General features: G+C 43.5%; 1 protein-coding gene across 2 annotated transcripts in view; it reads right to left on the reverse strand.

The window, feature by feature from the left end:
* Nucleotides 1–20,887, reverse strand: part of MAN2A1 (mannosidase alpha class 2A member 1) — a 167,627-nt gene extending 146,740 nt beyond the window's left edge. The window contains exon 1 of one of the 2 annotated variants that reach the window (XM_058725288.1): nucleotides 20,399–20,887. In XM_058725288.1, coding sequence (XP_058581271.1) covers nucleotides 20,399–20,533 — 135 coding nt within the window. In that variant the 5' untranslated portion in view covers nucleotides 20,534–20,887. Of the gene's footprint in view, nucleotides 1–5,997; nucleotides 6,170–20,398 lie in introns of those variants that run through there. The other variant, XM_058725294.1, reaches the window with a different exon arrangement.
* Between the last annotated feature and the right edge of the window lie 4,223 nt (nucleotides 20,888–25,110).

Genomic DNA, 25,110 nt, shown 5'->3' on the forward strand with positions numbered 1-25,110 from the left:
CTTCTGCATCTTCAGATCTTCAGTAAGTAGCTCTAATGTCCACCTAGTTAGCCACTCCCCAAATCTTGGTGGCATAACGGATTCTTCCTCCTTCCTCACCCCGCTCACACATCCAGTCTATCTGCAAGCTCTTTCCTTACTACCTCTACAATAGCTGTTGAATCACTCCACGTCTCTCCCTCTCAATTGCAACCATGCTGATCCAATCCTCCGACAATCTCTCCTGTCTCGTACACAGCAGCCTCTTAACTAATTTCCCAATCCTAGGCTTACATCCTTCAACCGTGACCTATGCAGCTGCATTGTATCTTTCTTAAAATTTTTTTTTTTTCAACGTTTATTTATTTATTTTTGGGACAGAGAGAGACAGAGCATGAACGGGGGAGGGACAGAGAGAGAGGGAGACACAGAATCGGAAACAGGCTCCAGGCTCCGAGCCATCAGCCCAGAGCCTGACACGGGGCTCGAACTCACGGACCGCGAGATCGTGACCTGGCTGAAGTCGGATGCTTAACCGACTGCGCCACCCAGGCGCCCCATATCTTTCTTACAATACAACCCAGAGCTAGTTTCTCACTGCACTTACACTACCATCAGTAAGGACCTGTATCCAACTATCCCCCCCCCCCAATTTAGCTTCACCCTCATCTCATCTCAGTTCTAAGCCAGTTCCTCTTCAACCCATCTCGAGACCTTCATACACGTTCTTCCTTTATAGAGTACTTCAGATCTCACCTGAGATGTCCCCTCAGCATAGCCTTCCCAAGCCATCCTGTATAAAACAGGCCTTCTCAGGGGCACCTGGGTGGCTCCGTCAATTAAGCGTCAGACTCTTGATTTCAGTTCAGGTTATAATCTCAAGGTTTGTGGGATTGAGCAGTGCAGAGCCTGCTTGGGATTCTCTCCGCCTCTCCCTCCCCCTCTCAAAATAAATAAACATTTCAATAAATAAATAAATAAATAAATAAGCCTTCTCATGTGATTCTGTATTATGTCAACTTATTTTTTGTCTTACTACATCTTTTACCTATTTTATTCATGTACTATTTATTTCCCCATCTTCATCACTAAATAAATATTTATCTTGAGAACAGGCACCACAGCTATTGTTATTCATCACCATACCCTGATGCCTAGCACAATGCCTGATGCACAAAAGAACTGCAAATATTTACTGGGGGTGGGGGAATCTGTGTGCAACCTTTTCTCTAAGATAAGGAAGTATTAAATGTCACTTTTTGGCACAGTTTACACCAAAAATAATATGAATAAAAATGAAACACTAACATTTTTTAAGAAGTAAATCAACAAAAATCTTCACTGTGACCCAAAACATAGGTAAGAATGAGAAGTAAACGTCCTCAATTATAGGGTGATCTTCATCGAGTAAGAGGGAAATAATATAGAAATTGAGTCATGTTTGGCCACAGTGACAATCATGACTTTGTGAGTAGGGTAAAATATGTGACTCTTCCTCTAGGGCAAACAGAGATTATGGATTTTGTACAGTCCAACCACAATTTTTCAACTTTCACTACCATTAGTAAGCATGGCTCAATGGGCTCTGACTTTCAACTGATGTGGGGGAGGGAAAGAGTCTGATAAAAGAACCCAAGGTGATTCTGAAATTCTTCCTACCATGATAGTGATAGAAAATCTTCACTCAACCAAATCAAGTTTCTAGTTCAGAGACCTATAGAGGAAACAGTATTACATGTTTATAAGATAACCACCAGTGCCACCAAAGGCGGCATTCAAAAGAAACAAAACTTCACTCCAAAATGTATGCTTGTAAGTCTGAAACTCTAGCTCCATACCACCTATCATTCATGCTTTCTTTTCCTCTGTATTGTTGGATTTTGTTAGATTCAGTATATTACTCCATCACATCAAGATATTTCTGGACCTGGATTCCATCACTAAATGTGCCCACCATGCAGTAAATGTGACTGGGTAAAAGGCTCTAACAATAACCATCAGAAGCATCTGAAAGACTGCTCAAAATTACAAAACCCAGGAATCCACCCTGGAATCTTGGGAAGAGTCTCAGAAACTGCAGTGTTTATGTTCCACAGGTGATTCTGGTGATCAGCCAGGTTGGGGGCTGATGTCTCTGACTTCACACATGTCAGTGCAATATCTAAGATAAACAAGCCAAAAATAATCCACTTGCCAAATCACCCCTAAACTAGAGGGTAACATAAATTCATAAACATGCATCTTTTGATAATCTGCTTAACTGGGTATTAATTCTTCTAATTATCCTTGTACCAGATTCTTCCATCTCATGCTCTAGGATATTACACTTCACCACATTTTTATTTTTAAGTAACTGCAAATAATGATTACCTTTATTTTTAATGACTCCTTTTAGCTAATAAAGGCAGTTTAGGTGAATGGTTAAGCACATGGGCACTGGGTCAGATGATGTGGGTTCCAACAACACCTTTGGTACACTAGCACTGTGACCTTCAGAAAATAACTTAATTTTTCTGGGCCTCAGTTTCTTTATGGGGAAAAAAAGTGCTAATACCTACTGCTTGGAATGGTTACAAAAGAACTTAGCACAGGGCCTTCCAAGAAGCAGGCACTCAAGAAGACATTACTTCTGTTGTTGCTACAATAAAAGTATGGCTTTGTAAAATCACTTTGAAGGGTACAACTTTCCAGGGTACAACTGTGATTAAGAACAGACTCTAGGGGCACCTGGGTGGCTGAGTCGGTTAAGTGTCAGACTCTTTGATTTTGGCTCAGGTCATGATCTCAAGGCTAATGAGTTCGAGCCCTGCATCGGGCTCTGAGCTGACAGTGCGGAACCTGCATGGGATTCTCTCCCTCTCTCTCTCTCCCTGCCTCTCTCTCTTTCTCTCTGTCCCTCCCCTGCTTGTTCACTTGTTCTCTCGCTCTCTCTCAAAAATAAATAAATAAACTTAAAAAAAAACAAAAAAACAAGACTCTAAAGCCAAGAGTATTATCATCAAAACAGGACAGGAGACCCAGCCTCCATCCTCCCACAAAGATCAACAATGAAACAGCTATCTGTGAACAAAAACAGCTATGGGACAGCCCTGGAGTCTCCTCACAGCACAGTGGAACAGAACACCTGAGAATAACCACACAGTAAAAGAAGGAAGATGGCTTCATTTTGTGCGCATAATCCCATCCCCCAGGCCGGCACTGCTCAGGGCCACAAGGGAACTCCCCAGTTAGAAACAGTTCCCCTTGGTAGGAAAGAAGAGCAGGGTAAAACCAGGTTTCCCAGTCACTGGGAGTACCACACCAAGAGATATACAGAGATATCTAGGAACAAGAAAATAAAAAAAAAAGCAGGGGCTAGCTACCAAGAGCGGCCACACAGCATGAATAAGAATGGTTCACAGTGACCTGCTCTACAGACAAACCCAGCAGCTTTCACCATTGTAGAGGGAACCAATGGCCAGCACATCTGCCATGGAACCTCTGCAGATTTCACCTCACATGTATTGGCATTACTGATGCCAGCCACCTGTGTCCCTCCTACTCTCTCCCCACTCAGCCTCTCTGGAACTTAGGAACCACACCAGCAGCCAGCCCAGGCCTCTGCGGCTGCTCAAGTGCAAAACTCCGGCCCTGAACCCCGCAGCTGACCCCCATTGCCATGGAGCTAGCCCCTCCAGCGATGCACTTGCATGCCGCCAACCTGATGCTTGTCTCCAACCTCCACTGCCTGCACATGCTCAGGAAGAGACTCTGCAGCCACAGGAGAGCAAGCCTATAGCCAGGGCCTCCACGGCTGCTTACGGGCACGGAGGAGGCCCTGTCTTCGGTCACTAGCCTGCACCGCCACACTCACCTGGCGCCAAACACTCCAGCTGCGCAACTGCATGTCCTCAGCCTGACCCCCATCACCAGCCTCCACTGCTGTGTGTCCGTGATGAGACTGAGCCGTCGTGGCTCATGGCACATCAACATCCAGGGCCCGTGCAACTACCAGTGCCTCCACGGTTGGCCCCAGCCCTTGCTGCCTGCCTTGGCTCCTACCACTACATGTATGTCTGCAACCAGCCCTCCACCACACAGGCCTCTGCAGCTGAGGGCACCACCAGCTTAGGACACCACTCTTGTCTGCCCTGGCCCCTACCCACTGGGCCTGGAGGTGCCAGTGAGGACTCAAACAGCCCTCACAGCCACTGCAGACACCCTGCAGCATTTGCCAAGGACCACGCAGCTGTTAATGTTGTGGACCCCAGCAACCTGAGCCAAAGAGACATCATGCCACCCTCAAAACCGATGCCGCCACATGCCCCTGCACCGCTTGAACTTGCGTCACAGGTGGCAGACCTGGGGTCACATGCTGGGATCACTAGCATGTTCCTGCTTCCCCTCTCCCCCGCGAGTGAAAGACTTCCCTTACCAAAGCCCGTCCATAAAATCTGGAGGTGGAGATTTCTTCAAAGACATAAATTTCCATACAAGGTTATAGAGATCACAGAGGATCTGGAAAACATGACTCTACTAAAGGAATACAGTAAACCTCCAGTAACTGGTCCCCCCCAAAATGGAAATATGGACATTTCCCAGCAAATAATTCAAAATAATGTTCTAAAGATGCTCAGAGTTACAAGAGAACACAGATAAACAATTTAACAATACCAGGCAAACAATATAAGAACAAAATGAGAGGTTCAACAAAGAGATGGAAAACATAAATAAAAACCAAACAAATTCGGGAGCTTAAGAAAACAATGACTGAAGTCAACAAAGACCTTTAACATAAGACTTGACCAAGCAGAAGAAAGAATAAGTGAGCTCCAAGACAGAACAATTGAAATTATCCAGAGAAGAAAAAAGAAAAAGGAAAAGAGTGAAGAAAGCATACATCATCTGTGAGGTAACAACAAAAGAACCAATCTGCACATTATTACAATTCAAGAAAAAGAAGAAAAGAAGGGTTCAGAAAGCTTACTTAAAGAAATAACAGCTGGGGCGTTGGGTGGCTCAGTCAGTTGAAGCCCTCGATTTCATCTCAGGTCAGGATCTTGCAGTTCATGAGTTCAAGCCCCACATCAGGCTCTGTGCTGACAGCAGGCCAATGGCCTGCTTCGGATTCTGTGTCTCCCTCTCTCTCTGCCCCTCCCCTGCTCGCTCTCTCTCTCTCTCTCTCTCTCTCTCAAAAATAAACATTAAAAAAAAAAAAAGAAAGGAAGGAAGAAAGAAATAATGGCTGAGAACTTCTCCAATTTGAAGAGATTTGGATATCCAAATTCATGGAGCTAAGAGGTCACCACACCAAATCAACTTAAAGAGATCCTCTCCAAGACTTTACAGGGCAGGAGAGAGTGGGATAATATATTCCAAGTGCTGAAAGAAAAGAAATGCCAACCAAGGATACACTACCTGACAAAGTTGTCCTTCAGAAGTGAAGGAGGGATAGACTTCCCCACACAAACAAAAGCTAAGGGAATTCATCACACAACACCCGCCTTACAAGAAATGCAGAAAATAGTTCTTCAAGCTAAAATAAAACACACTAATTAGTAACATGAAAACCTATGAAAATATAAAAACCACTGGTAAAGGTTAAGTATATAGTCAAATTCAAAGTAATATTTTAATATGGTAAAGTGTTAGTCATTTAATTCTTATAAAAATGTCAAAAGACAACAGTATTAAAATAACTACAGCAACAATAATCTGTTAATGGATACACAATAGAAAAAGGGAAGTCGTGACATCAAAAAGGAAAGCAGGGAAAAAGAGTAAAGGGGCAAAGTTTCTGTATGCAATCGAAGTTGTTACAGTAAAATGGACTATTCTATTTATAAAATGTTCTATGTAAGGATCATAGTAACCACAAAGCAAAATCTACAGCAGATTCACACATGATAAAGAGAAGAGAATCAAAGCCTACCACTATGGAAAATCACCAAGTCACAAAGGAAGGCAGCAAGAGGAAGAAAACACATGGAAACTATGAAACAGCCAGACAACAATTAATAAAATGGTATAAGTTCTTACCTATCAATAATTACTTTAAAACTAAACAGAGGGGCGCCTGGGTGGCTCAGTTGGTTGAGCGTCCGACTTCAGCTCAGGTCATGATCTCACGGTTTGTGAGTTCTAGCCCCGCATCAGGCTCTGTGCTGACAGCTCAGAGCCTGGAGCCTGCTTCAGATTCTGTGCCTCTCTCTCTCTCTGCCCCTTCCACATTCACACTCTGTCTCTCTCTCCTTCAAAAATGAATAAACATCAAAAAAATTAAAAAAAAAAAAAAAAAGTAAGTGGACTGAATTCTTCATTCAAAAGACAAAGAATGGCTGGATAGATTAAAAAAAACAAACAAAAAAACAAGATGTAAGCATATGCTGTCCATCTATGTACATACGGATATATCCCCACACAAAGACACACACGCACAGTGGAATCTTATTCAGCGACAGAAAAAGGAAACCTTCCATTTGTGACAACATAGATGGATCTTGAGGAAATGCTAGGTGAAATAAGTCAGACAGAAAAAGTCACATACTATATGATAGCACTTGCATGGGGAATCTAAAAAAGGTGAACTCAAGGGGCGCCTGGGTGGCGCAGTCGGTTAAGCGTCCGACTTCAGCCAGGTCACGATCTCGCGGTCCGTGAGTTCGAGCCCCGCGTCAGGCTCTGGGCTGACGGCTCGGAGCCTGGAGCCTGTTTCCGATTCTGTGTCTCCCTCTCTCTCTGCCCCTCCCCCGTTCATGCTCTGTCTCTCTCTGTCCCAAAAATAAAAAATAAAAAATGTTGAAAAAAAAAAATTAAAAAAAAAAAAAAAGGTGAACTCAAAAAAATACTAGAATGGTAGAGGTTGGGAGGTAGAATGGAGAGATGTTGATCAAAGGGTATAAACTTCCACTTATAAAAAACAAAAACAACAAAACTAAGCAAAAAAACTTCTAATCATGAGTAAGTTCTGAGACTGTAATATATAGCATGATTATAGTTAATACTGTATTACATAAAGTTGCTAAGAGAATCAATCTTAAATGTTCTCATCTTAAGAAATAAATAGTATTTATATGACATGACGGAGGTGTTAGTTAACGCTATGGTAATATCCATTTTATAATATCCACGTAAGTGCATCAAATCAACATATTGTACACCTTAAACTTATACAATGTTATACATCAACTATATCTCAATAAAGCTGGAAAATAAAATAAAACAAAAAATAAAGCCCAGTCAAATTTAAATTCTGGCTCCACTACCCCAGAGTAACCTTGGGCAAGTTACATAACTTTTCTGTGCCTCAGTTTCCTCATCTGTAAAATGGAGATAATACATCACCCATAGGGTGGTTATGAGTGTTACAAATCAGTTTAAATGATGCTTGGTGTGGTAGGCAGAATAATGGCCACCCCAATGATGTCCATGTTCTAATCCCTGAAACCTGTGAATCTGTTACTTTACATGGCAAAAGACTCTGTTGATTTGAGTAACTTAAGGATTGGGAGATGGGGAAAACTGTCCCAGAATATTTGGATAGGCCCAATGTAATCACAGGGGTCCTTACAAAGGAAAAAAAGGAGGTGGGAGGCAGAGTCAAAGGAGATCTAAAGATGGAAGAGGAGGTCAGAGTGATGCCATACTGGAAGGGCGCCTTGAGCCAAGAAATGCAGACAGCCTCTAGAAGCTGGAAAAGATGTGGCAATGGATTCTCCCCTAAAGCCCAAAGAAGAGACGCAGCCCTCTCAACATCTTGATTTTAGTCCACTAAGAGCCACTTCAAACTTCTGACCTCCAGAACTGGAAGGTAATACATTTTTCTTGTTTTAGCCACTAAGTTACAGAAACTATAGGAAACAAATACACCTGGTAAAGAGCTGACCCTATATAAAGCTTAGGAAGTGTCCGCCCACTTGCAGTCCCTACTAGAGGAAGTCCATCCAAATCCCCATCAGAAGAGTTGGAGCGCTGTGAGCCCCAGCAACCCAGAGCCCATGCAATGGAGGAATGAAAGGTGACACCATGTGACTACACAACCTCTTTCCGAGGGGCTCCTTTTGGTCTCACAAGACCATGCACTTACCTTTGAACAAAAGATGTAGGAAAAGACTTTATAGTTAAAAATACTTTTCTCGGAAAGAAACATCAACATCTTCATCTTAGACAGTTGTAGGATCAATGAATAAAAAGTGTTTTTAAAGCTATTCTGGAGCTGTGGAGGGGCAATCGGGACAAACACCAAACACCAAGGTGGCTTGGACCAAGGCAGGGGAGGCAGAGGAAAGAGGAAGGATTTGACAAGACAGAGGAAGTTAGGGAAGGGAGTGACAGGAAAAGAAGAAACAGAGCCTTTTGGGGGGTTTTCTGTTTGTTTCTTTTGCTGAGGCAACTGGGAAAATAACGGATGGCATTTTAGGGAAGTAAGGAGTGAGTCCTGGGGAAGGAATGGGGGGGGGGGGGGGGCAAAGGTTCTCTTCTGGAACCATTAGAAAGTGGTCTAATGGTGTCTAATGTGGTATTCGAATAGTGGTGGTATGAGGGTGACAACAAAGTCTGAAAGTCAGGAAAATACACAAACCTGAGTGGTCAGTGTGAATATGAATTTAAAGCAATGGATAAGAATGGGGATTACCTAGACAGAGAGCACAGATCTGCCTTTAATAATTGTAGAAGGCTCACCAGGCAATTCTCACACATCCCCAGTTAAGAGCCGCTGTATTAAAACTAAATATAAAAACAGAGATTTGGTAAAAGAGAGTCTGTATTTGCAGCAGGGTGTCACTGTTACCTCAGTAGTTCCAGGTCAGTCAGCCGCCATTCAGCTACACAGAAAACCCTGCTATTTATATTTAGTCAGATCTCAGGCACTTAACAGGAGGGCATTTGGGTTTCATCAAATGACAAGAAACCCCTCAAGTGACCACTCCCCATCTTAAGATGTATAGTACTGAAGCCCAAAAAACCGTGAACTGAGGCAGGGACCGTATTTGTACATGTAACTCTACCAAGTTGTTACAAGCCACAAACCACAGTGACAAATGACCTTTTAATGGTGTTTTCCAGACCTGAAGCTTATCATGCCTGAATCTCTTCCAAGGTATTATGGTCTTTGTGCTTCCACTCGTCCACTCAAAGAAATAAATGCGCTCACCAGGTGAGCACAAAGAACACTTAATTACGTAAAACCTTGCCAAAACACAGGAGCATCGGGTTTTGCCTTGGCAAATCATTATTCACAAATCTCACGCGTGCCTGGGTATGACGTTAATAGAGGCTACTCAGATGCAGGTAGACAACAAGCGTGCAGGTGACTGTAAAGGGAAGAGCTGGGACTTCAAGCTCACCATGCTTTGCCCCAGGAGGGTACCCTTGGGACTCTGCAGCTGCCAGAATCACTGTGCCTTCCAGTCCAGACCTAGAATTAACAACAGGCCACACCGGTTTTTCCCACTCTTTGTGAACCCCCATCCTCTTGCCACCTCCAAAAATGGGATCAGGACTCCGGTTGCTGGCGCTTTCTCCAGGCTCCAGGACACAGTCCCATCCCTCCCCCCTCCATGAGTTTCCAGATGTATATTGAGATTAGAACTATATGGCCCCCATCCACACCACCCCAATGCAGCTGCAAAGAAACCACCTCCTGTTAAGACAACATTTTAGACATGAAGCTATTATATAAAGCGAGATTCTGCAAAATGGGTATCTTCTTCAATATGATGATTAGAACAAGGGCTTGTAAGTAGCACAATGTGTTTACACTGTAAAATATGTCCATGCAATGCAGTTTTATAACTTTCAGATACATTTAATGACTGCAAATAAAGTGGTGCTAAGCAAATTAGGTGTTGACGAATAGAATACTTCCTTTAATTCATTACTTCCCAAACTGTTCTGTGGAACATTACCTTTCTTTACATTTTTTTGCAAAATATCTTTTTGAAAACCACACTGGTTTTATTTCTACAACGTATTTTTAATGTATTTCTATTCTTATATATAGCACTCTGAGATAATGTCAACAGTGTATCCCACCCAAGAACATGAATGAAAGTTCATGGGATATACTTTCAGACAGCAACAAATCCCAAGGAACCAGGGTCATGCTGTCATATATCACCTGGTCAATGACTGCTGGTCGATGTTGCTACTCTGTCTTATATTTTTGGAGATAGGCCTGTCTTTATGCACAAGGGTTGTCATTATGTACTAGTTACATACCACCTAAACTCATTGTGCATGGATGAATGGCATATGTTGTATGCTAGGATCTGATGATAAAAGTTCCGTAGACATGTTTACCCAAGTAATTTTCAGAAACATAATTTCAATGTAAAAAGAGAAGAATTGTAGTGGAAAATACAAATCAACTTAAACAGTGTTAGCCTATTAAAATAAATGCAACTGACATGACTAAGATGGTTTTTCGTACAGAAATAGTATTGGGGGCCTCTGAAGACTTGTTTTAAGTAGATAATCAGCCTGGCTCCAATCTTATTTATACTAATCATCTACTGAATAAGCCCATTTTATTCCTTACTGACCGGAGAAAGGTAAGTATTTAGCCAAGTCCCATCTGAATTATCATAAATTCGGAATTTCCTAACTCTTCTGTACAAGCAGCAAAGATTCTAAAGCTTTACAAATCCTTTCCTACAGACTTTGTAAAAGTCCATCTGAACCAATCGATCTGTAAGGGCAAGGTGGGGCGTGGTAAATACCACAGAAGGAACAAACGCAATAGTAAGGCACAGTATGATACATAAAAATGTAATGAAAACAAATTTCTAAGTACCACACAGTCAGCTATAAAGATGAATTAAGGATACAAATTCCTTGGGTTCTTCTCAAATCTTTTTTTCTTTCTTACAAACAATCATTGGTTAGATCTTCTCCCTGAAAGTTCTAAGAAATACCTTGTATCTCAAGTGTTGTCACTGGACCCTACAAATTTTCAAAAGTTGGCCTTGAGTCAAAGACAGTTATAATTTCTTCAGTTTGGGGGGAGGGTGTGGTCAGCCACTCATCAAAAAGGAAGGGCTCTTCTTTACTATCAACAAGAGGCAGTATGGGGGTACTCAGAAATCTGTCTGACCTTAAAAACAACCGTAAGCTATGAAGTCCCTATTTTAAGTGTTGTTTTTTGATCCTTAATAAACCCATCTCTCCCTCTCTCTTCTCTCTCTCTCACACACACACACACAGAGAAAGAAAGAGACAGAGAGAGAATTACCTATTTTCTGTTCTTATAACCTAGAAAAAAAAAAAATCCTTTAGTTCCATAATTTGGGCCCAAAATGAGAAGGGTCTTTTTTAGTTTCCTATTGAAATGCTCCTTTGAAATCCTTCCTTAGGACAGTCTTATCTTTTCTTAGGTATGCTGATCAATGAGCTGGTTTCTGACAATTTGAATACAAGCTGCTTCATTATATTAGCATCTGCTACACAATAATCTCAATATGAGAAGCATAGCTTTGGCTATAAGAAATGTTCCTTGGCTGTCTGCTCTCTTCTCACAAAGCACAGTCCAGAGTGAGCTCATCCACTCCGACTTTGCTGATGACTACCAGATCAGCATCTCCCTTCCCTCATCTCTCACTTGGGCACCCCAGCCCCCGTGGCTACTCCACTAACATCCACCTCCTCATACATGAACCTGAGGTTGGTTTCCCAAACCGGGTTATCTTCCAAACTATCCCTTTCTGCAAACAGTTTTAGCTAATTCTCCAAACGCCCTAAAGGAAAGAAGAGGGAAAATTTTTCACTCAAGCCACACCCATCGTTACCCTTGATAAAAATCTGTTAGAAAGCCCTGAGGCTTCTTTTCACAAAATGTCTGCACACGTTTTCCTCTTGATTCTAGCCATTTCAATACTGGTACATATAGGGATTTAGTGCCTTATGTCTGTATTACCTCAAACAGATTCTCAGCTGCCTTCCTGCTTCTGAGTCTTCCTACACACTGCTACCAGAATAATCTAGATTGAAAACTCTTAGCTCCCTTCCAGGTCTAAAATTTTCTTTGAAATTAATTCTCCAACGTGGCTTTTCCTGACATACTCCGTAACTTTCAATGGTTCACTACCATTTGAGTCATGTAACTTCCCAGGCTGGCTCTCAGGGCAATTCACAATCTGATACCATGCTACCTATCATGTTTTCCCAGTTACTCTTTACAAACACCAAAGATCCCAAATCAAACCAATCTCCTCACCTCTTCTCATGGTGCAAGGCTCTTTCATTACCACAAGCCTTCAGAAGCTCTGTACTCCACACTAGGAATGTTCTTTCTCTCTTCAGAGTCCTACCCAGTCAGAAAAGCCTGTCTTTTGTCCCAGGTCCTTTGGTCAACTTGAGCCAGGCTGTTGTTACCTGGCTTAAGTGCTGAATTCCCTTTAAGGCCTCTGCCCTTAAACCAAGAATAAGAATTAAGATCATGGACTCTTATTTTAATCTTAGGTCCTGTGTCCCAAGACCCCCTGCACAGTGCCTGGTACATGATAGGTACTCCACAAATCTGTGTTCATTGGTAATAACTAGCATTTACTGAATATGTACTATGTGCCAGGCACCGTTCTAACTTTTAAAAATTAACTCTTGTGATGAATAAATAGCATTCAGCTGTCTCTAATTGTTTCACAAACAGCAGTTGCGTTGCTTCAAATAACTAAAATGCTCTTGCAAAGCAAGTAACATTATCTAGTAACCTCTAAGGTAATTCTCAAATATATGCTGAGTAAAGTACAACAACAAGCACTGAATTATAGGCCAGGATGCATATTCCAGGTATGCTATGACTGGTTACAGGACCCAGGGCAAACTGATGAGGTTAACTTTATGTGTCTCAGTGTTATCTGAAAAATCAAAGACTAAACTACCTGATCTGGAAGGATCCTCCCTACTCTAAAATTCTATGCCTGACTTCCTATTATGACTTTTCTAGGGGTGCTCGTGACTATTAAAAGAATGACTATCTCTATAGACTCTCAAAATGCAGATCCAGGACTTTTTTATGGAGAAAATAAATGTGAGAGTAAGTCATATTCTCTGGCTTCTATCTGCTAATGTTCCACAGGTAAAAATGTTACCACAAAGGCCAGGACCCACAAGTCCCACTTTCTTCCATACTTGTGGTATGAAGGAGCAGGGGAGAATTGCTACAAAGTCTATCTTCAGCCCCAAAGTACAGCCTTGCCCTGAATGAGGAGGAGTGCTTCCCATCACAAAACACCATCCGTCCTAGAAAAAAACATGTGTTTACAAAGAAAAATCAATCAATCAATCAATCAATCAATCAATGGCCAATTTCCCTGCTCTCAAGACTCCTCATTCAGGACAAGGAGGCTGACTGGTGGGAAAAAGTCACATCTGAGGCCTGCTCTGCCTTTGGAAAAAGAATTTCATTTCTCTTGACTCCCAAAGGTGACTGACTGCCTGCAAAGGAAGCCAGTGAGAAATCCAGATGCATGTGAACAATGCACAAATGCATTCATTTAAAAATAGGGGGGAAGGGGCGCCTGGGTGGCGCAGTCGGTTAAGCGTCCGACTTCAGCCAGGTCACGATCTCGCGGTCCGTGAGTTCGAGCCCCGCGTCAGGCTCTGGGCTGATGGCTCGGAGCCTGGAGCCTGTTTCCGATTCTGTGTCTCCCTCTCTCTCTGCCCCTCCCCCGTTCATGCTCTGTCTCTCTCTGTCCCAAAAATAAATAAAAAAATGTTGAAAAAAAAAATTTAAAAATAAAAATAGGGGGGAAAATACTTAAAAATTGCAACACCAGTTAGGTTCATTACGCTCATTTTGTTCAGACTAAGTGTACTGCAATTTAATGATGACAGTTCAATCTCTGAGGACACAAATGGGATGGTGGCCTGTGCCAAAAGGAATGAAGAAAGTCACACATAACCTTCAAGAAGCATGAAGAAGGATCAAAATTAGCAGGAATTAATTACTCTTGGAAGAGCAGCAGTCCGGTGCCCGTGCAGACATGCTGGTAGTTCTCTGCCTCCGAGGTGAGTAGCCTTCAGGGTCTCAGAGAGGTCTGCCAAGTTCCATCCTAGATCTACAGTTTATGAAGAAGATGCCCGGACCTATGCTCTCCCTCCACAATACTAACTAACCCAAGCAGTCTGATTAGGCTCAGAATTCAGCCTATCTGTGAATTATAGCACATCTAAAATACAATAAAGTCATGGTTTTCGATCTGGAGACTATGGATCAATTTTGCAGTTCATGCCCCAGAACCCTCCATCCCAGAGCAGTCCTGTAGTGAGAAATCTGCAAGTGATAGAAGGGAAACAAATTAAACATGTCAAGCATGTCCATGCTCCAGCACAGAAGTTCCCCAAGGATACTCGGAAATCCGTGAAACATGTATATAACACCAGTTTTAAAACACACTCTGAAAACACAAACTAAGTTTCACTAAGTTTATCTAATAACCAGGTGACAAGAACAAGAATTTTATTTTCAACATACACCTCTGCTTCAACAGATCTAACCATACTATTTGCCTCTAACGTTAATAATAGAAAAACACAGGTTACACCTGGGGTTGGCAAACTTCTTCAGTAAGGGGCCAGAGAAGAAATATTTTAGGCTTTTTGGGCCAGAGAGTTACTGTGGCAACTACTCAGCTCTGCTCAACTTCTGTAGTACAGAAGCAGCCAGAGATGATTTGTAGCAAAACGAGTGTGGCTATGTCATGAAATATTTAACCACTTGAAAACATAAGAACCATTTTTAGCTTATGGCCCTACAAAAAACAGGTGGTGGGTCAGATTTGGCCACAGTTAGCTGACTTAGACTGAGTTCAAGACCAGACATCTGGGGGCACAAAAGGAAAGGAATAACTGCCAAGAACTTCATTATTTCCCTACCCCACTTCCATCGTCCTTCCTTTAAAAGAAACCTACTTAAAACAAAATGAAATGAACAAGAGGGAAATCTCTATCCACTTCCTGGTTTTCCTCCAGAAGAAATAGCAAATGCAGTAACTAGAATCATCAAAATTAACATAAATAAAACAAATGCACTTTAGAAAGTAAATAGCTTGCCTGAGAAAACTTCACACACCTCAAATTATGTTTGAGTATGATTTTTATACTACCTTGTTACTAATCAATGTATCTTACCTTCCTAGGCAAAAAGACAAGGGGAATATACCTAGACTACTTTTAACCTCTAATTCAACCTACGAAAAGTAAAAGATGATCTATTTACTATCACCTGCCATAACATTTTTCTCAGCACAAGTCTATTCAATTAAAAAAAAGGAAGTTTCATTACAATAATCTTCCACTTTTTCTTTAACTTGCATGTGAACATAATATCTACGCTTGTGTTTTCAGTAACATACTGCAATTTAGAATCCTAAAAATGTAAGTGAATTTTCGGCATCCAGAGAAAGGATTCATTTCATATAAAAAAAATGCTACTTCTCCTTTTGAGAATTAGAGCTAAGTCTTCTGATCTTTCCTTCCTAAAAAGCAAAATGCTAACAAAGTGCAAAGGGTATAAAGAACAGGCCTTTGGACAAGTGATTTTCAACAGGGTTGATTTCTTCCCCCAGAGGAGATTTAGCAGTGTCTGTAGACATTTTTGGTGGCTACAACTGGGGCAAGAAGAAAGGTGTTTCTGGTTTCTACTGGATGGATGCCAGGGATGCTGCAAAGCATCCTACAATGCACAGAATAGAAAAGGCATGGGAGTTTTCAGCTGAAGTACTTCAAAGGTGACCTTTTATTTAGAAAACAGTATGTTAGACTTACAAACACAACATAAAATATTTACTGGATACCAACTATGTGCTTGTCTGCATAACAGTACAAATAACATGACATTAAATACACTATTTCACAAAAGTTACGCTGTACCCTTGAGAGACTCATTTAATTCAAATCAGATTATTTATTACCCAACACAAGACAAATATAGCAATACTCAAGCCCTAGGTCACCAGTATAATCACCCCTCAAATTTGTTTGAACCTAAACATGGTTTCAACCTTAAAATTAGCAGCCTGGCTTGAAATTTACACCCGAAACAGAAACCCACTTTAGCCAAAATAGTCTATCTGCATTCCTGATCAACCTAATAATCACAACTATAAAAAGAAGCAAAACCCACTCTTTGGGAGTTCCTCCTCCTCTCTTCAGCTCTACCTGCACTGTAAAAGCTGATGCTACCTGGAACTCGACCACCAAGACACAAGGGGTCAAAAGCACGAGTAAGGCCCTTGCAATCCAGCATCCAGAGGTCATATCCCATGCTTTTGAATATCCTCCCACTTTCTAAAGGTCTCTCTGGAAGCAAGGGAACAACAAGGGAAAACTAGGACCACTGGGATCAAAGAATAAAGCAAGGGATAAACGGCTGCTACTGAACTACTAATTCCAGGAAAAATCTCAACACTTATTCCAGTCTGTTAAAAAAGACCAAAGTTTTAACATCTATCAAAAAAAAAAAAAAAAAAAAAAAAAAAAAAAACCTGACTCAAAGTAAAAACAACAAAGTGGTAATTTTAGTTAATTTGCCCTCAGCCCAGATACCCCATAATGCTAATTAATGAGTCACAGAGAAGATGCCTTTCTGATAAATAGGATTACAACATCTCCCAAACAAAAGTATTTGTTTAGGCACTGAGAGCAGTGCTGATCTGGAAACAACAAATTCAATTCAATTAAAAAAATAATAGACTTAAGTCTTCAGACCAGATGCACTCTTGCCCCAGGTGGTGTATAGGAAGTGAGCTTGGGTCTTAGTGAGACCTGGTGGGCAGGAGTTCTGCAGAACTGCTGACCTTAAGAGGGGGTGGTGGAGACCAGCCTCTCCAGGGGCTTTCCTGTTCTTGCATTCCTCTTCAATGCCCTTTTGCCACCAATGTCAAAGTTCCATCACGTCCCCAAAGTCACAGATCTCAAAGATTACAGCCCCCTAAATGAAACAAAATCCCTTATACACAAGTGCACAAGCCCTAGCAACAAATGCTATAACCTAGAGAGAGGTTCTCTGCACTAGAGTACGGAGAAGCAAGGCACACCCTATTTTTCTACATATCCAAACATAAGACATTAATAAGACATCCTATTGCATACAAGGTAGACAGTAAGCAACTTGTTAAATCTGCTTATAAGAAGTGATGAAGAATTTCAGGAAGACCTTAATGAAGTCTCTCTTTTCAGCTGCTCGAATTCTTGCAATACCTCAAAGCATCTTTCAGGGCATTAGGCCCTGGCCAGCCTCTTTTTTTTTTTTTTTTTTTTTTTTTTTTTTTTCCCAAAGTTTTTTATTTATTTTTGGGACAGAGAAGACAGAGCATGAACGGGGGAGGGGCAGAGAGAGAGGGAGACACAGAATCGGAAACAGGCTCCAGGCTCTGAGCCATCAGCCCAGAGCCTGACGCGGGGCTCGAACTCACGGACCGCGAGATCGTGACCTGGCTGAAGTCGGACGCTCAACCGACTGCGCCACCCAGGCGCCCCACAGCCTCTTAACTGGAGTGTAAGTTTAATTAATTTTTCTAGCTGAGATTTATTAACCCTGAAATATACAGAGAAGCTAACACAGGTAAGACCACTGTTGCCTCCAATCCTCAAAGGAATTCCTCCCAGGAGCACAGGGGAAAGCCTTCCAAAGACTATGTCAGAGGCAGGCAGCTGTCCCAGGGTGGGACAAGTGAAAGTACCCTGAGTTGGGCCTACTTCTGCCCCAGAGTCTGGCCAAGTAGTAGAAAACACAGAGTTGTAGGAGGAAGGAAAACGGATGAAGCCAGAACAGCAAATAGACTGCTCTCAATTTAGGATGGCTTTAAAACATACCTTGCTTACAAAGAGACCATATACATTACTAAAGGTTCCACACTGACTAAAAGAAACTAAAATCCTAAATCCTAAGCTAAAATTCGGTGGAAATCAATCCCTTTATAGATAAATCATTCTACTAGATACCAAAAATGATGCATAGTGACAGACTAGCTTGCTTCAAATTCACCAAAGATACATAATATATTGCAAGCTCCTTTTGTTATGTTTGGTGTTCTCATCAAATTAAGGTTTACATGAGAGTTAGCAGTAATGAAAAAAAAATTAAAAAGCAACTCAAAAGACTATATGCTGTGCTGCATAATGGTTTTCATTACAATATTTAGCTGCAAAGTGAGCAACAAGACATTTTGGGAGAGATACAAATCTCAAACGTTAAAGTTTCAGAGAAAGGAGCACATTCATTAGAGCTTCATAATGAAAGTTCCTTTAAAAAAAAAAAAAGTCATAAGCTAAGGAACCACAGAGCAACATGCTCTATCTTCCACATCAGACCTTTTCTGCAGGCAGACTGAGGCCTAAACATTAGGCAAAGAACTACTATGAGCTAGTATACTATTAGTGGCTGAGAACCTAGACTCCACAGGCCACCTGTTCAAATCTCAGCTTTTAGTTGTGTGACTTTGGGCAAGTTAATCTCTCTGTGCCTCAGGTTCCTCATCTACTAGCGGTGGGAATCGAGTTTATCCTGTAAGACACAGAGGTTGATGTCAGACATATAAGAGTTGGACTTACAGAGTGTTTATCCTGTCCACCTGTTTGGGAATTCAGTGGCTCTCCAAAACCAAATCAGTAAAAAGTGCTTTCTTCCTGAAATGAAAATCCAGTCCTGAAAATCTGAGAACAGCAACCTTAAGTATAAAAAGCTCCACCTTCCAAATCCTCTTCCTTGCACACAAAACAGAATACATACAAGAGCCTTCTCTTCCAGCAACCACCGCCACTTTCCATCAAATGCATTCTGCTCTATGCAGAACTTCAGCCCCCTGAGGAGGACTAAGGCTGGATATTAAAATATTGGAATTAACTTTGCCGAAGATTTCCCAGTAACTGAATGAGTCACTCACTTCTTTAGAAACAGTAAAATGTCAAGGTTGCCAGAAAACCCCAGCCCCAGATGTTTGCATAAATCACTTCCAAGTGATCATCAAGCCAAAGCCAAAGGACATTATTCAAGATAACAGCTTAAGTAAAATATATCAGCTTTTATGATTTTTCCTGTAATGGAGAAAATTCTGAAAATGTGATTACTGGGGTGAAAAAAAAATCAAAGCAAGTTTAGTCCCCAAATTATACAACATATTAAGCAAGGCTTAGAATTCCTTTTGCTATGGCTTCACAGGGTGAACTCCCCACCCCCTTTTATAACTTTTATCCAGTCTCATCAACAGGCACTGGACAGACTCTGAAGTGAAGATTGAAAGATGCTCCACAGTGCTTACTACCTAAGAAGAAGCTTTTAAATTTTTTGAAACATGTTTGCAACAGCATTTCTAATACCTATCACCTGCAAAACATTTTGAGGGCTCTGTATGGATGACGGCATCCACAAAGAGGTCTTTTTTCACTTTCACAATTTAATTTTAATTAAATTCAAGCCTTTCGCCCTAGCATAACACAAGAACAAATGGCAAGGATATTCTCTGGCACTTACATGGTCAAAAAAGAAAAAAACAAAAAACAAAAAACAAAAAAACCTCGTCAACCTGTTCAATATCCCTGGGTCGAATAGTTAGATCAGCCTGTCACGGCTTTGAGATCTTCAAGTTCATTCATTACAGAGTATACACAACACCCAGTTTTACTAAAATTTCTTAACTGCACAGGTCAGGGGCAAAGAAATTGAAACTGAAATTGCACACGCGGCGCGGTATCCTTACAAACAGAACCGACTGTCTGTTTGCTTATTTTTAGTAACTTTAAATAAAAGACTTAAGACCGGTGGTTTCCCAACTGGATGGAGAATTTGACCACTGGGCGCAGGACTGAGCGCCCCACAGCTTCCGGCTTGAGTATAACACGCGCTTCCCTACTGGGCTCCCACGTCTGCTCCAAACAAACCCTATGTAATAGCTGAAGAATGACGACACTAAAATCAACCCTACAGATTCACATCTAAGAGGTCTGCAACACGAAATAAACTTTTGCTTATTACTCGAGAGACAGTGGGGTGAAAAAACAGACCAGATGGGGTCTGATCAATTTTGGCGACTGGGGGCGCTCGGGGGGGCGGTCTGTGCAGCTTAACCCTGTGTGTGCCGAGGGGCTGCCCAAGAGCGGTAATCGGGCGCTGCGTCGGTTCCCCAACAGGCAGGTGCCCCAGGCCACCCCAACAGGCCCGAATGGGAGTGCGGGAACATGGCCACTACCCTGGAGCGCGATCCCGCCACCGCATACCGCCCGGCACTTTGTTAACTCGGCGCGCCCGCGAGGAGGAGGCTCACGGGTCGCCGGCACCGTCGTCCGTACGCTGCAGAGCCGAGGCTGTAGAAGGCTTGGAGCCTCCTCCAGTTCGGCCTCGCCCTGCCCCAGCGCGGAACCTCGGCGGGAGGAAGAGGTCGCGAAGCAGCGAGGAACACGGGCCCCCACGCCTACGCTCGTGGAGCCCCACGCCGGTGCTTACCTGAGGAAAAGAACCCTCGCGGCGCGGGCTCTTGGGGTAGTCTAAGTGACCCCGGTCCAGCATCAGGTAGAGCGAGAAGATCACCACACAGAAGATCGCGCTGCCGAACACGGTGAACTGCCGGCTTAACTTCATTTTCCTCGATACACTCGGGGCTAGGACACTGTCCTCACCAAAGGAGGAGGAGGGCTGTGGACTCCTGCAAGCGGCCGCCGGAGGCTCTCTGCTCCCAGGCTCCTGCTCTCCGCGCTTTCGGCTGTGGGTGCGGATTCCGACCGCACTCCGCACCTTGTCTCCGGCGCCACTACGCGCCCTCGGCTTTCGCCCGGGCCCACCGCCCTCCCTGGGGTCGGGCGTCCCCTCCTAAGGCGGGACCCGCCTGCAGCCCGGAAGGGGCCCCCGCAAACTTGATCTCGAGCTCGGCGCCTGCACCCGGCAGGGCGCGTAGGGCAGGAGGAGAAGAGGTCGCTGTCCGGACTTCCTGCCACCGCCGCCCCGACCGAGTCAGCAGGAAAAGTTTTCTAGACGGGGGCAGGCGTGTCCCCCTCACCCAAGAGATGAGGGATCGGCGGAGCTGGGGTAGACAGCACCGAGCTGCGTCTGAGCAGCCCAGGGTAAAAGAATCGGGTCGGGAGGAGCCCGGCCCCACAACTTAGCGCCGGGACGGCCAGACCCGCCCCCGCGGCGCCACCCCCGCCGGAGCGCCTTCCTGCTGCCGCCGCCGCCGCCGCCGCCGCCGAGGCCGGGCCAGGGTGCACCCCGGGCGCGGGGACGCACGGATCGGGCAGGAGTTTCCTCCGAGCGCGCGTCCGCCAGCCGGCTTCTCCCGCCCCCCGGCGCCCCTTCCTCTCCCCTCCCGGACCCGGGCTGCGCGGGGAGGGCGCAGGGGGCGGGCGGCGGCGGCGCGCGGCTGAGGAAAAGGAGAGCAAGAAGAGGAGCGTCCCCGGAGAGAAGCCCGCTCCAGCTGCAGCCGCAAGTCCCCTCCCTCCTTCCCGCCCTGTAAATGCGGAGATGGCGGCGGCAGCTGCGAAACGAAGCGCCGGTTCTCCAGCGCCACTCGGCGCTCCTACAACGTCCGCCACGAGCAGGAGGAAACTGCCGCGGCGAGGCGGCTGCTGGGTCAATACGCGCCCGCAGCCCTGGAGCAGAGCAGGCGGCTGGCCCCGCCCATTCTCGACGCGCCGGGATGGGGCGGGGCCTCAGGTGCCCAATCACAGTGCGCCGCCCAACGGGCCCGCCCCGCACCCTCCTTCCTGAGCCCAGGAGGAGAGAAGACCTCGGACGGCTTTTGTGAACTGGCAGGCAGCCTGGGTGGAGGTGAGGCCCTCTGAGGCCTTCAGACGCCAGCAGCCCACGTTCCACAGAGTGTGAGCTTTCTCCTCATTTCCTTTTTGGTGCCCAGGTTTCCTGTCCTTGAGGAACCGGGCCTGGCGTGTCTGGTACGGCAACTTGGTGAGGAGCTGTAGAAATAGAGGAGAAAGGGGCTTCTCATTACGTTCAGGCTCCTCTTTTCCTCTGTTGCTTTTGGCGACTTCCTGATGAAACGTGAAGGAAAGGAGACTGCCAACGACAGCTGGCTACAAAATCTATGAGTGGAGCCTAAGAAGTAATGCTCGTGGGGGTTAGTGTTTAATTGCCACTCAATCCCAAATCCACCCTTTTTGACTGCACCGTGAAAATGGATCTGGGCCCTTTTAAGTAAGTTTTTCTTTGCCAGCAGGTGCTGAAGCTTTGTCAGTAGAGGGCGCTGAAGAGACATCGCAGGAAGAAAAGGGTTTTGCTTCTTGGTTTTGGTATATGGGTAGGCAGGCGCTTGTAGCATTCCTGGCTTTCTCCAGTGCCAAACTCCACTAGTGGTTGGAGGTCAGAAATTTCCTCCATCATCCCTAACTCTAGTGGTTCTGTAGAGGAGGCCCTAAAGTGAGCCACTACCCATGAATAACTCTCCAGGCTCTGTAGAGACAAGATTTGTATTAGGTTCCACAGGGTAGTGTTCTGTAGGTGTGACTTCTCTGCCATTCAGTGAGCCAGAGTTTGAGAACTCTGCCCTCTCCAATAAAGTCTGGATCTTAGCCCTGTGAGAGGCTGGCGAGCTCCTCTTTGGGGAGTTCTGTCCCAGCCCAGGGGTTAATTATAAGATTTGCTCCTTAAAACTGCTGTTTCTATATACTCTAGAGGTTATCTTCCCCCTAGTGAATCCCTCATTAATTATCTATTATAGTTTATAATATTTTTGCTTAAGCTTTTTATTTTTTGTTAAGCTTTACCTGTAACCCCAAGAGATGAGGTTAGGAATTTGGTTTGATTGGGTCTTTGGCTTGAGCTCGATGCTGAACTCCCTGCCAAAGGGAAATAAGATGCTAGTGATTCATGGCACCCGGGGCATCCCAATTAATCAATTTCCTGTGGCTGATTGTGATGAAGTACCAACTGAACCATGTGCCTTGGGGGCCCAAGTAGCTGTGGCTGTAAGGTGACTGGTATGGCTGTAAGGTGACTACAAGGACTATGGTGTGATATGGATTCTTTTGAGTTCCTTTGAATGCTTACAAAGAGAAACGACAAGCACAGATCAAAGTTATGACATGAAAACCAGAGAGCTTCCATAACAACTCTAAGAGAATTTCAGATAAATGATATTTCTGAAAATTAAACACAAAATTAAAAATTTCTGGTTACTGAATTACAACTTCCATTGAATTCACAGATGTGCCAAGTTTCTCATGTAAAAGGGTATTGATTATTAAATTATAGGACTTCAAAACTGAGAATGGGTTGGGCCCAGATGAAACTGGCAATTTTGAAACATTAAGTCACTCTGGGCCTTTCTTACCAGTGGAAGTGGGTTGCTCTCCAGTGTCTGAGGAGGTAGATTTCCTCTGCTTGAAAGCTTTGTGACAACCTCACCTGGGGACGATGCTTGAAAGGGAATATATATTCTCCTCAAAACCCACCACAATCACCCTCTGATGCCACTATAGTCTTAACGCTGCATGCTCTTGGAGGATAGGTTCACACCAAGGTAACTACAATGTGGTTACTATGTTAATACATAGGCAGAAACCTCTTGAACATGTGTAGGAGTGGCTTCTACCGCATAAGACCATGGAGGGTGGAGTAGAACACTATATTGAACCAAATTCGTTGTTAGGATGTTAATTTTTTGTTTTAGCTTATGCAGCTAGAGGTGGTTGATTGGTTGATTGAAACTTGGACTCATTGGTGGCATACAATTGGTGAAGTTGAGGTGCCCAACTTTCCTAGACATGTGGAACAGGGAATCCATGGTTTAGGGAAATGTTATACTTGACTTATATACAATCTGCATACCCATCTTCAACTGTGTTCTGTCAAAGGCCCAGAGACACTCCCTAAGCTGAAAAAATGAGAAATAAATTAGTGAGAGGAAGACATGAATCTTTGAAAATCTGTATAGATGTCCCCCTCTGTAGGCCATGTGTGATTATAGAGGATGTACCATTGATTTGGGCATCTGGATTTCAGTGGAGATGACAGAACCTAATAGCAAGAGGACAAGTGGCACTTGGGTATCACATATAATTTGGTTACATTTGTGTTAAAGGGCAACGACAAGTATGTACAGGCACTCAGACTGCCTTGGCCCACAGAGGTGCCCTAGGAACAAAACAGATAGGCAACCAAATAAGAGTACTGCTTGATGTTTATAATAGGAAAAGCTGTAAGTCAGGTAGGTAAAATCTAACTTGAGTTAGTATAGTGGACAATCACAGCTTCTCACTCAGTTTTCACACCTAAACTAATTCACAGACTTAAAAACCCCTTGATTGAAGGAGACTCCTTCAGAAAGGACCCTTCACCTTTGCTACAATACACAGTGTAAATGCTCCCTTAAGCACTGTGTGGCCATTTACTAGAGTGACAGTACATTGGAGAAAATGAAATATGCAAATCTTTTGAGGTTTATTAGACACTGGATCTGAATTGATGCTAATCCCTAAGAATAAAAAAACACCACTTTTATGATTCAACCAAAGTTGGAGTTTATCTTGGTCAGTAGTTAAATGAAGTCTTAACTCATGTCCTACTCACAGTTGGTCCTGTTAATTCATTTGATCCACACAACAACTGTGTGGTTATTTTTTCAGTTCTAGAACTGGCAATACCCCCCACCCATTGGCTTTTTTCCCATAAGATGAGGGTCATTATGATAAGAAGACCTATATGGGAAACTCCTGGATATTTCACTGTCTTCAAAGATAGCAAACCAGAAACAATACCACCAGAAAAGACTTGAAAGAAGCAATGGTGGTGATACCTATCACATTCCTGCTTAACTCACCTATTTAGCCAGTGCAAAAGTCATATGGATCTTGGAAAATGTGGATTACTATAAACTTAATCAGGAGGTAATTCCAATTGTGGCTTTTGTCCCAGATGCAGTATTTTTACTGGAACAAATCAACATAGCACCTGGTACTTGGTATACAGCTATTGATACAGCTAATGCCATCTTTTCTATACTTATTTATAAAAAACCATCAGAAGCAGTTGGTGATTACCTACCAGGGCCAATGGAATGCCTTTACAGGGTTACCTCAGGAGCACATCAATTCTCCTTAATATAGCCTACAGAAATGTTGATCCTCTTGACATTCCACAAAGCATCACACTGGTTCATTTTGGTTGTTCATAATGACAACATTATGCTAATTGGATCTGATGAACTGGAA

Source organism: Neofelis nebulosa, chromosome 1 (genome assembly GCF_028018385.1).
Source record: "Neofelis nebulosa isolate mNeoNeb1 chromosome 1, mNeoNeb1.pri, whole genome shotgun sequence".
Taxonomy (NCBI): Eukaryota; Metazoa; Chordata; class Mammalia; order Carnivora; family Felidae; genus Neofelis; species Neofelis nebulosa.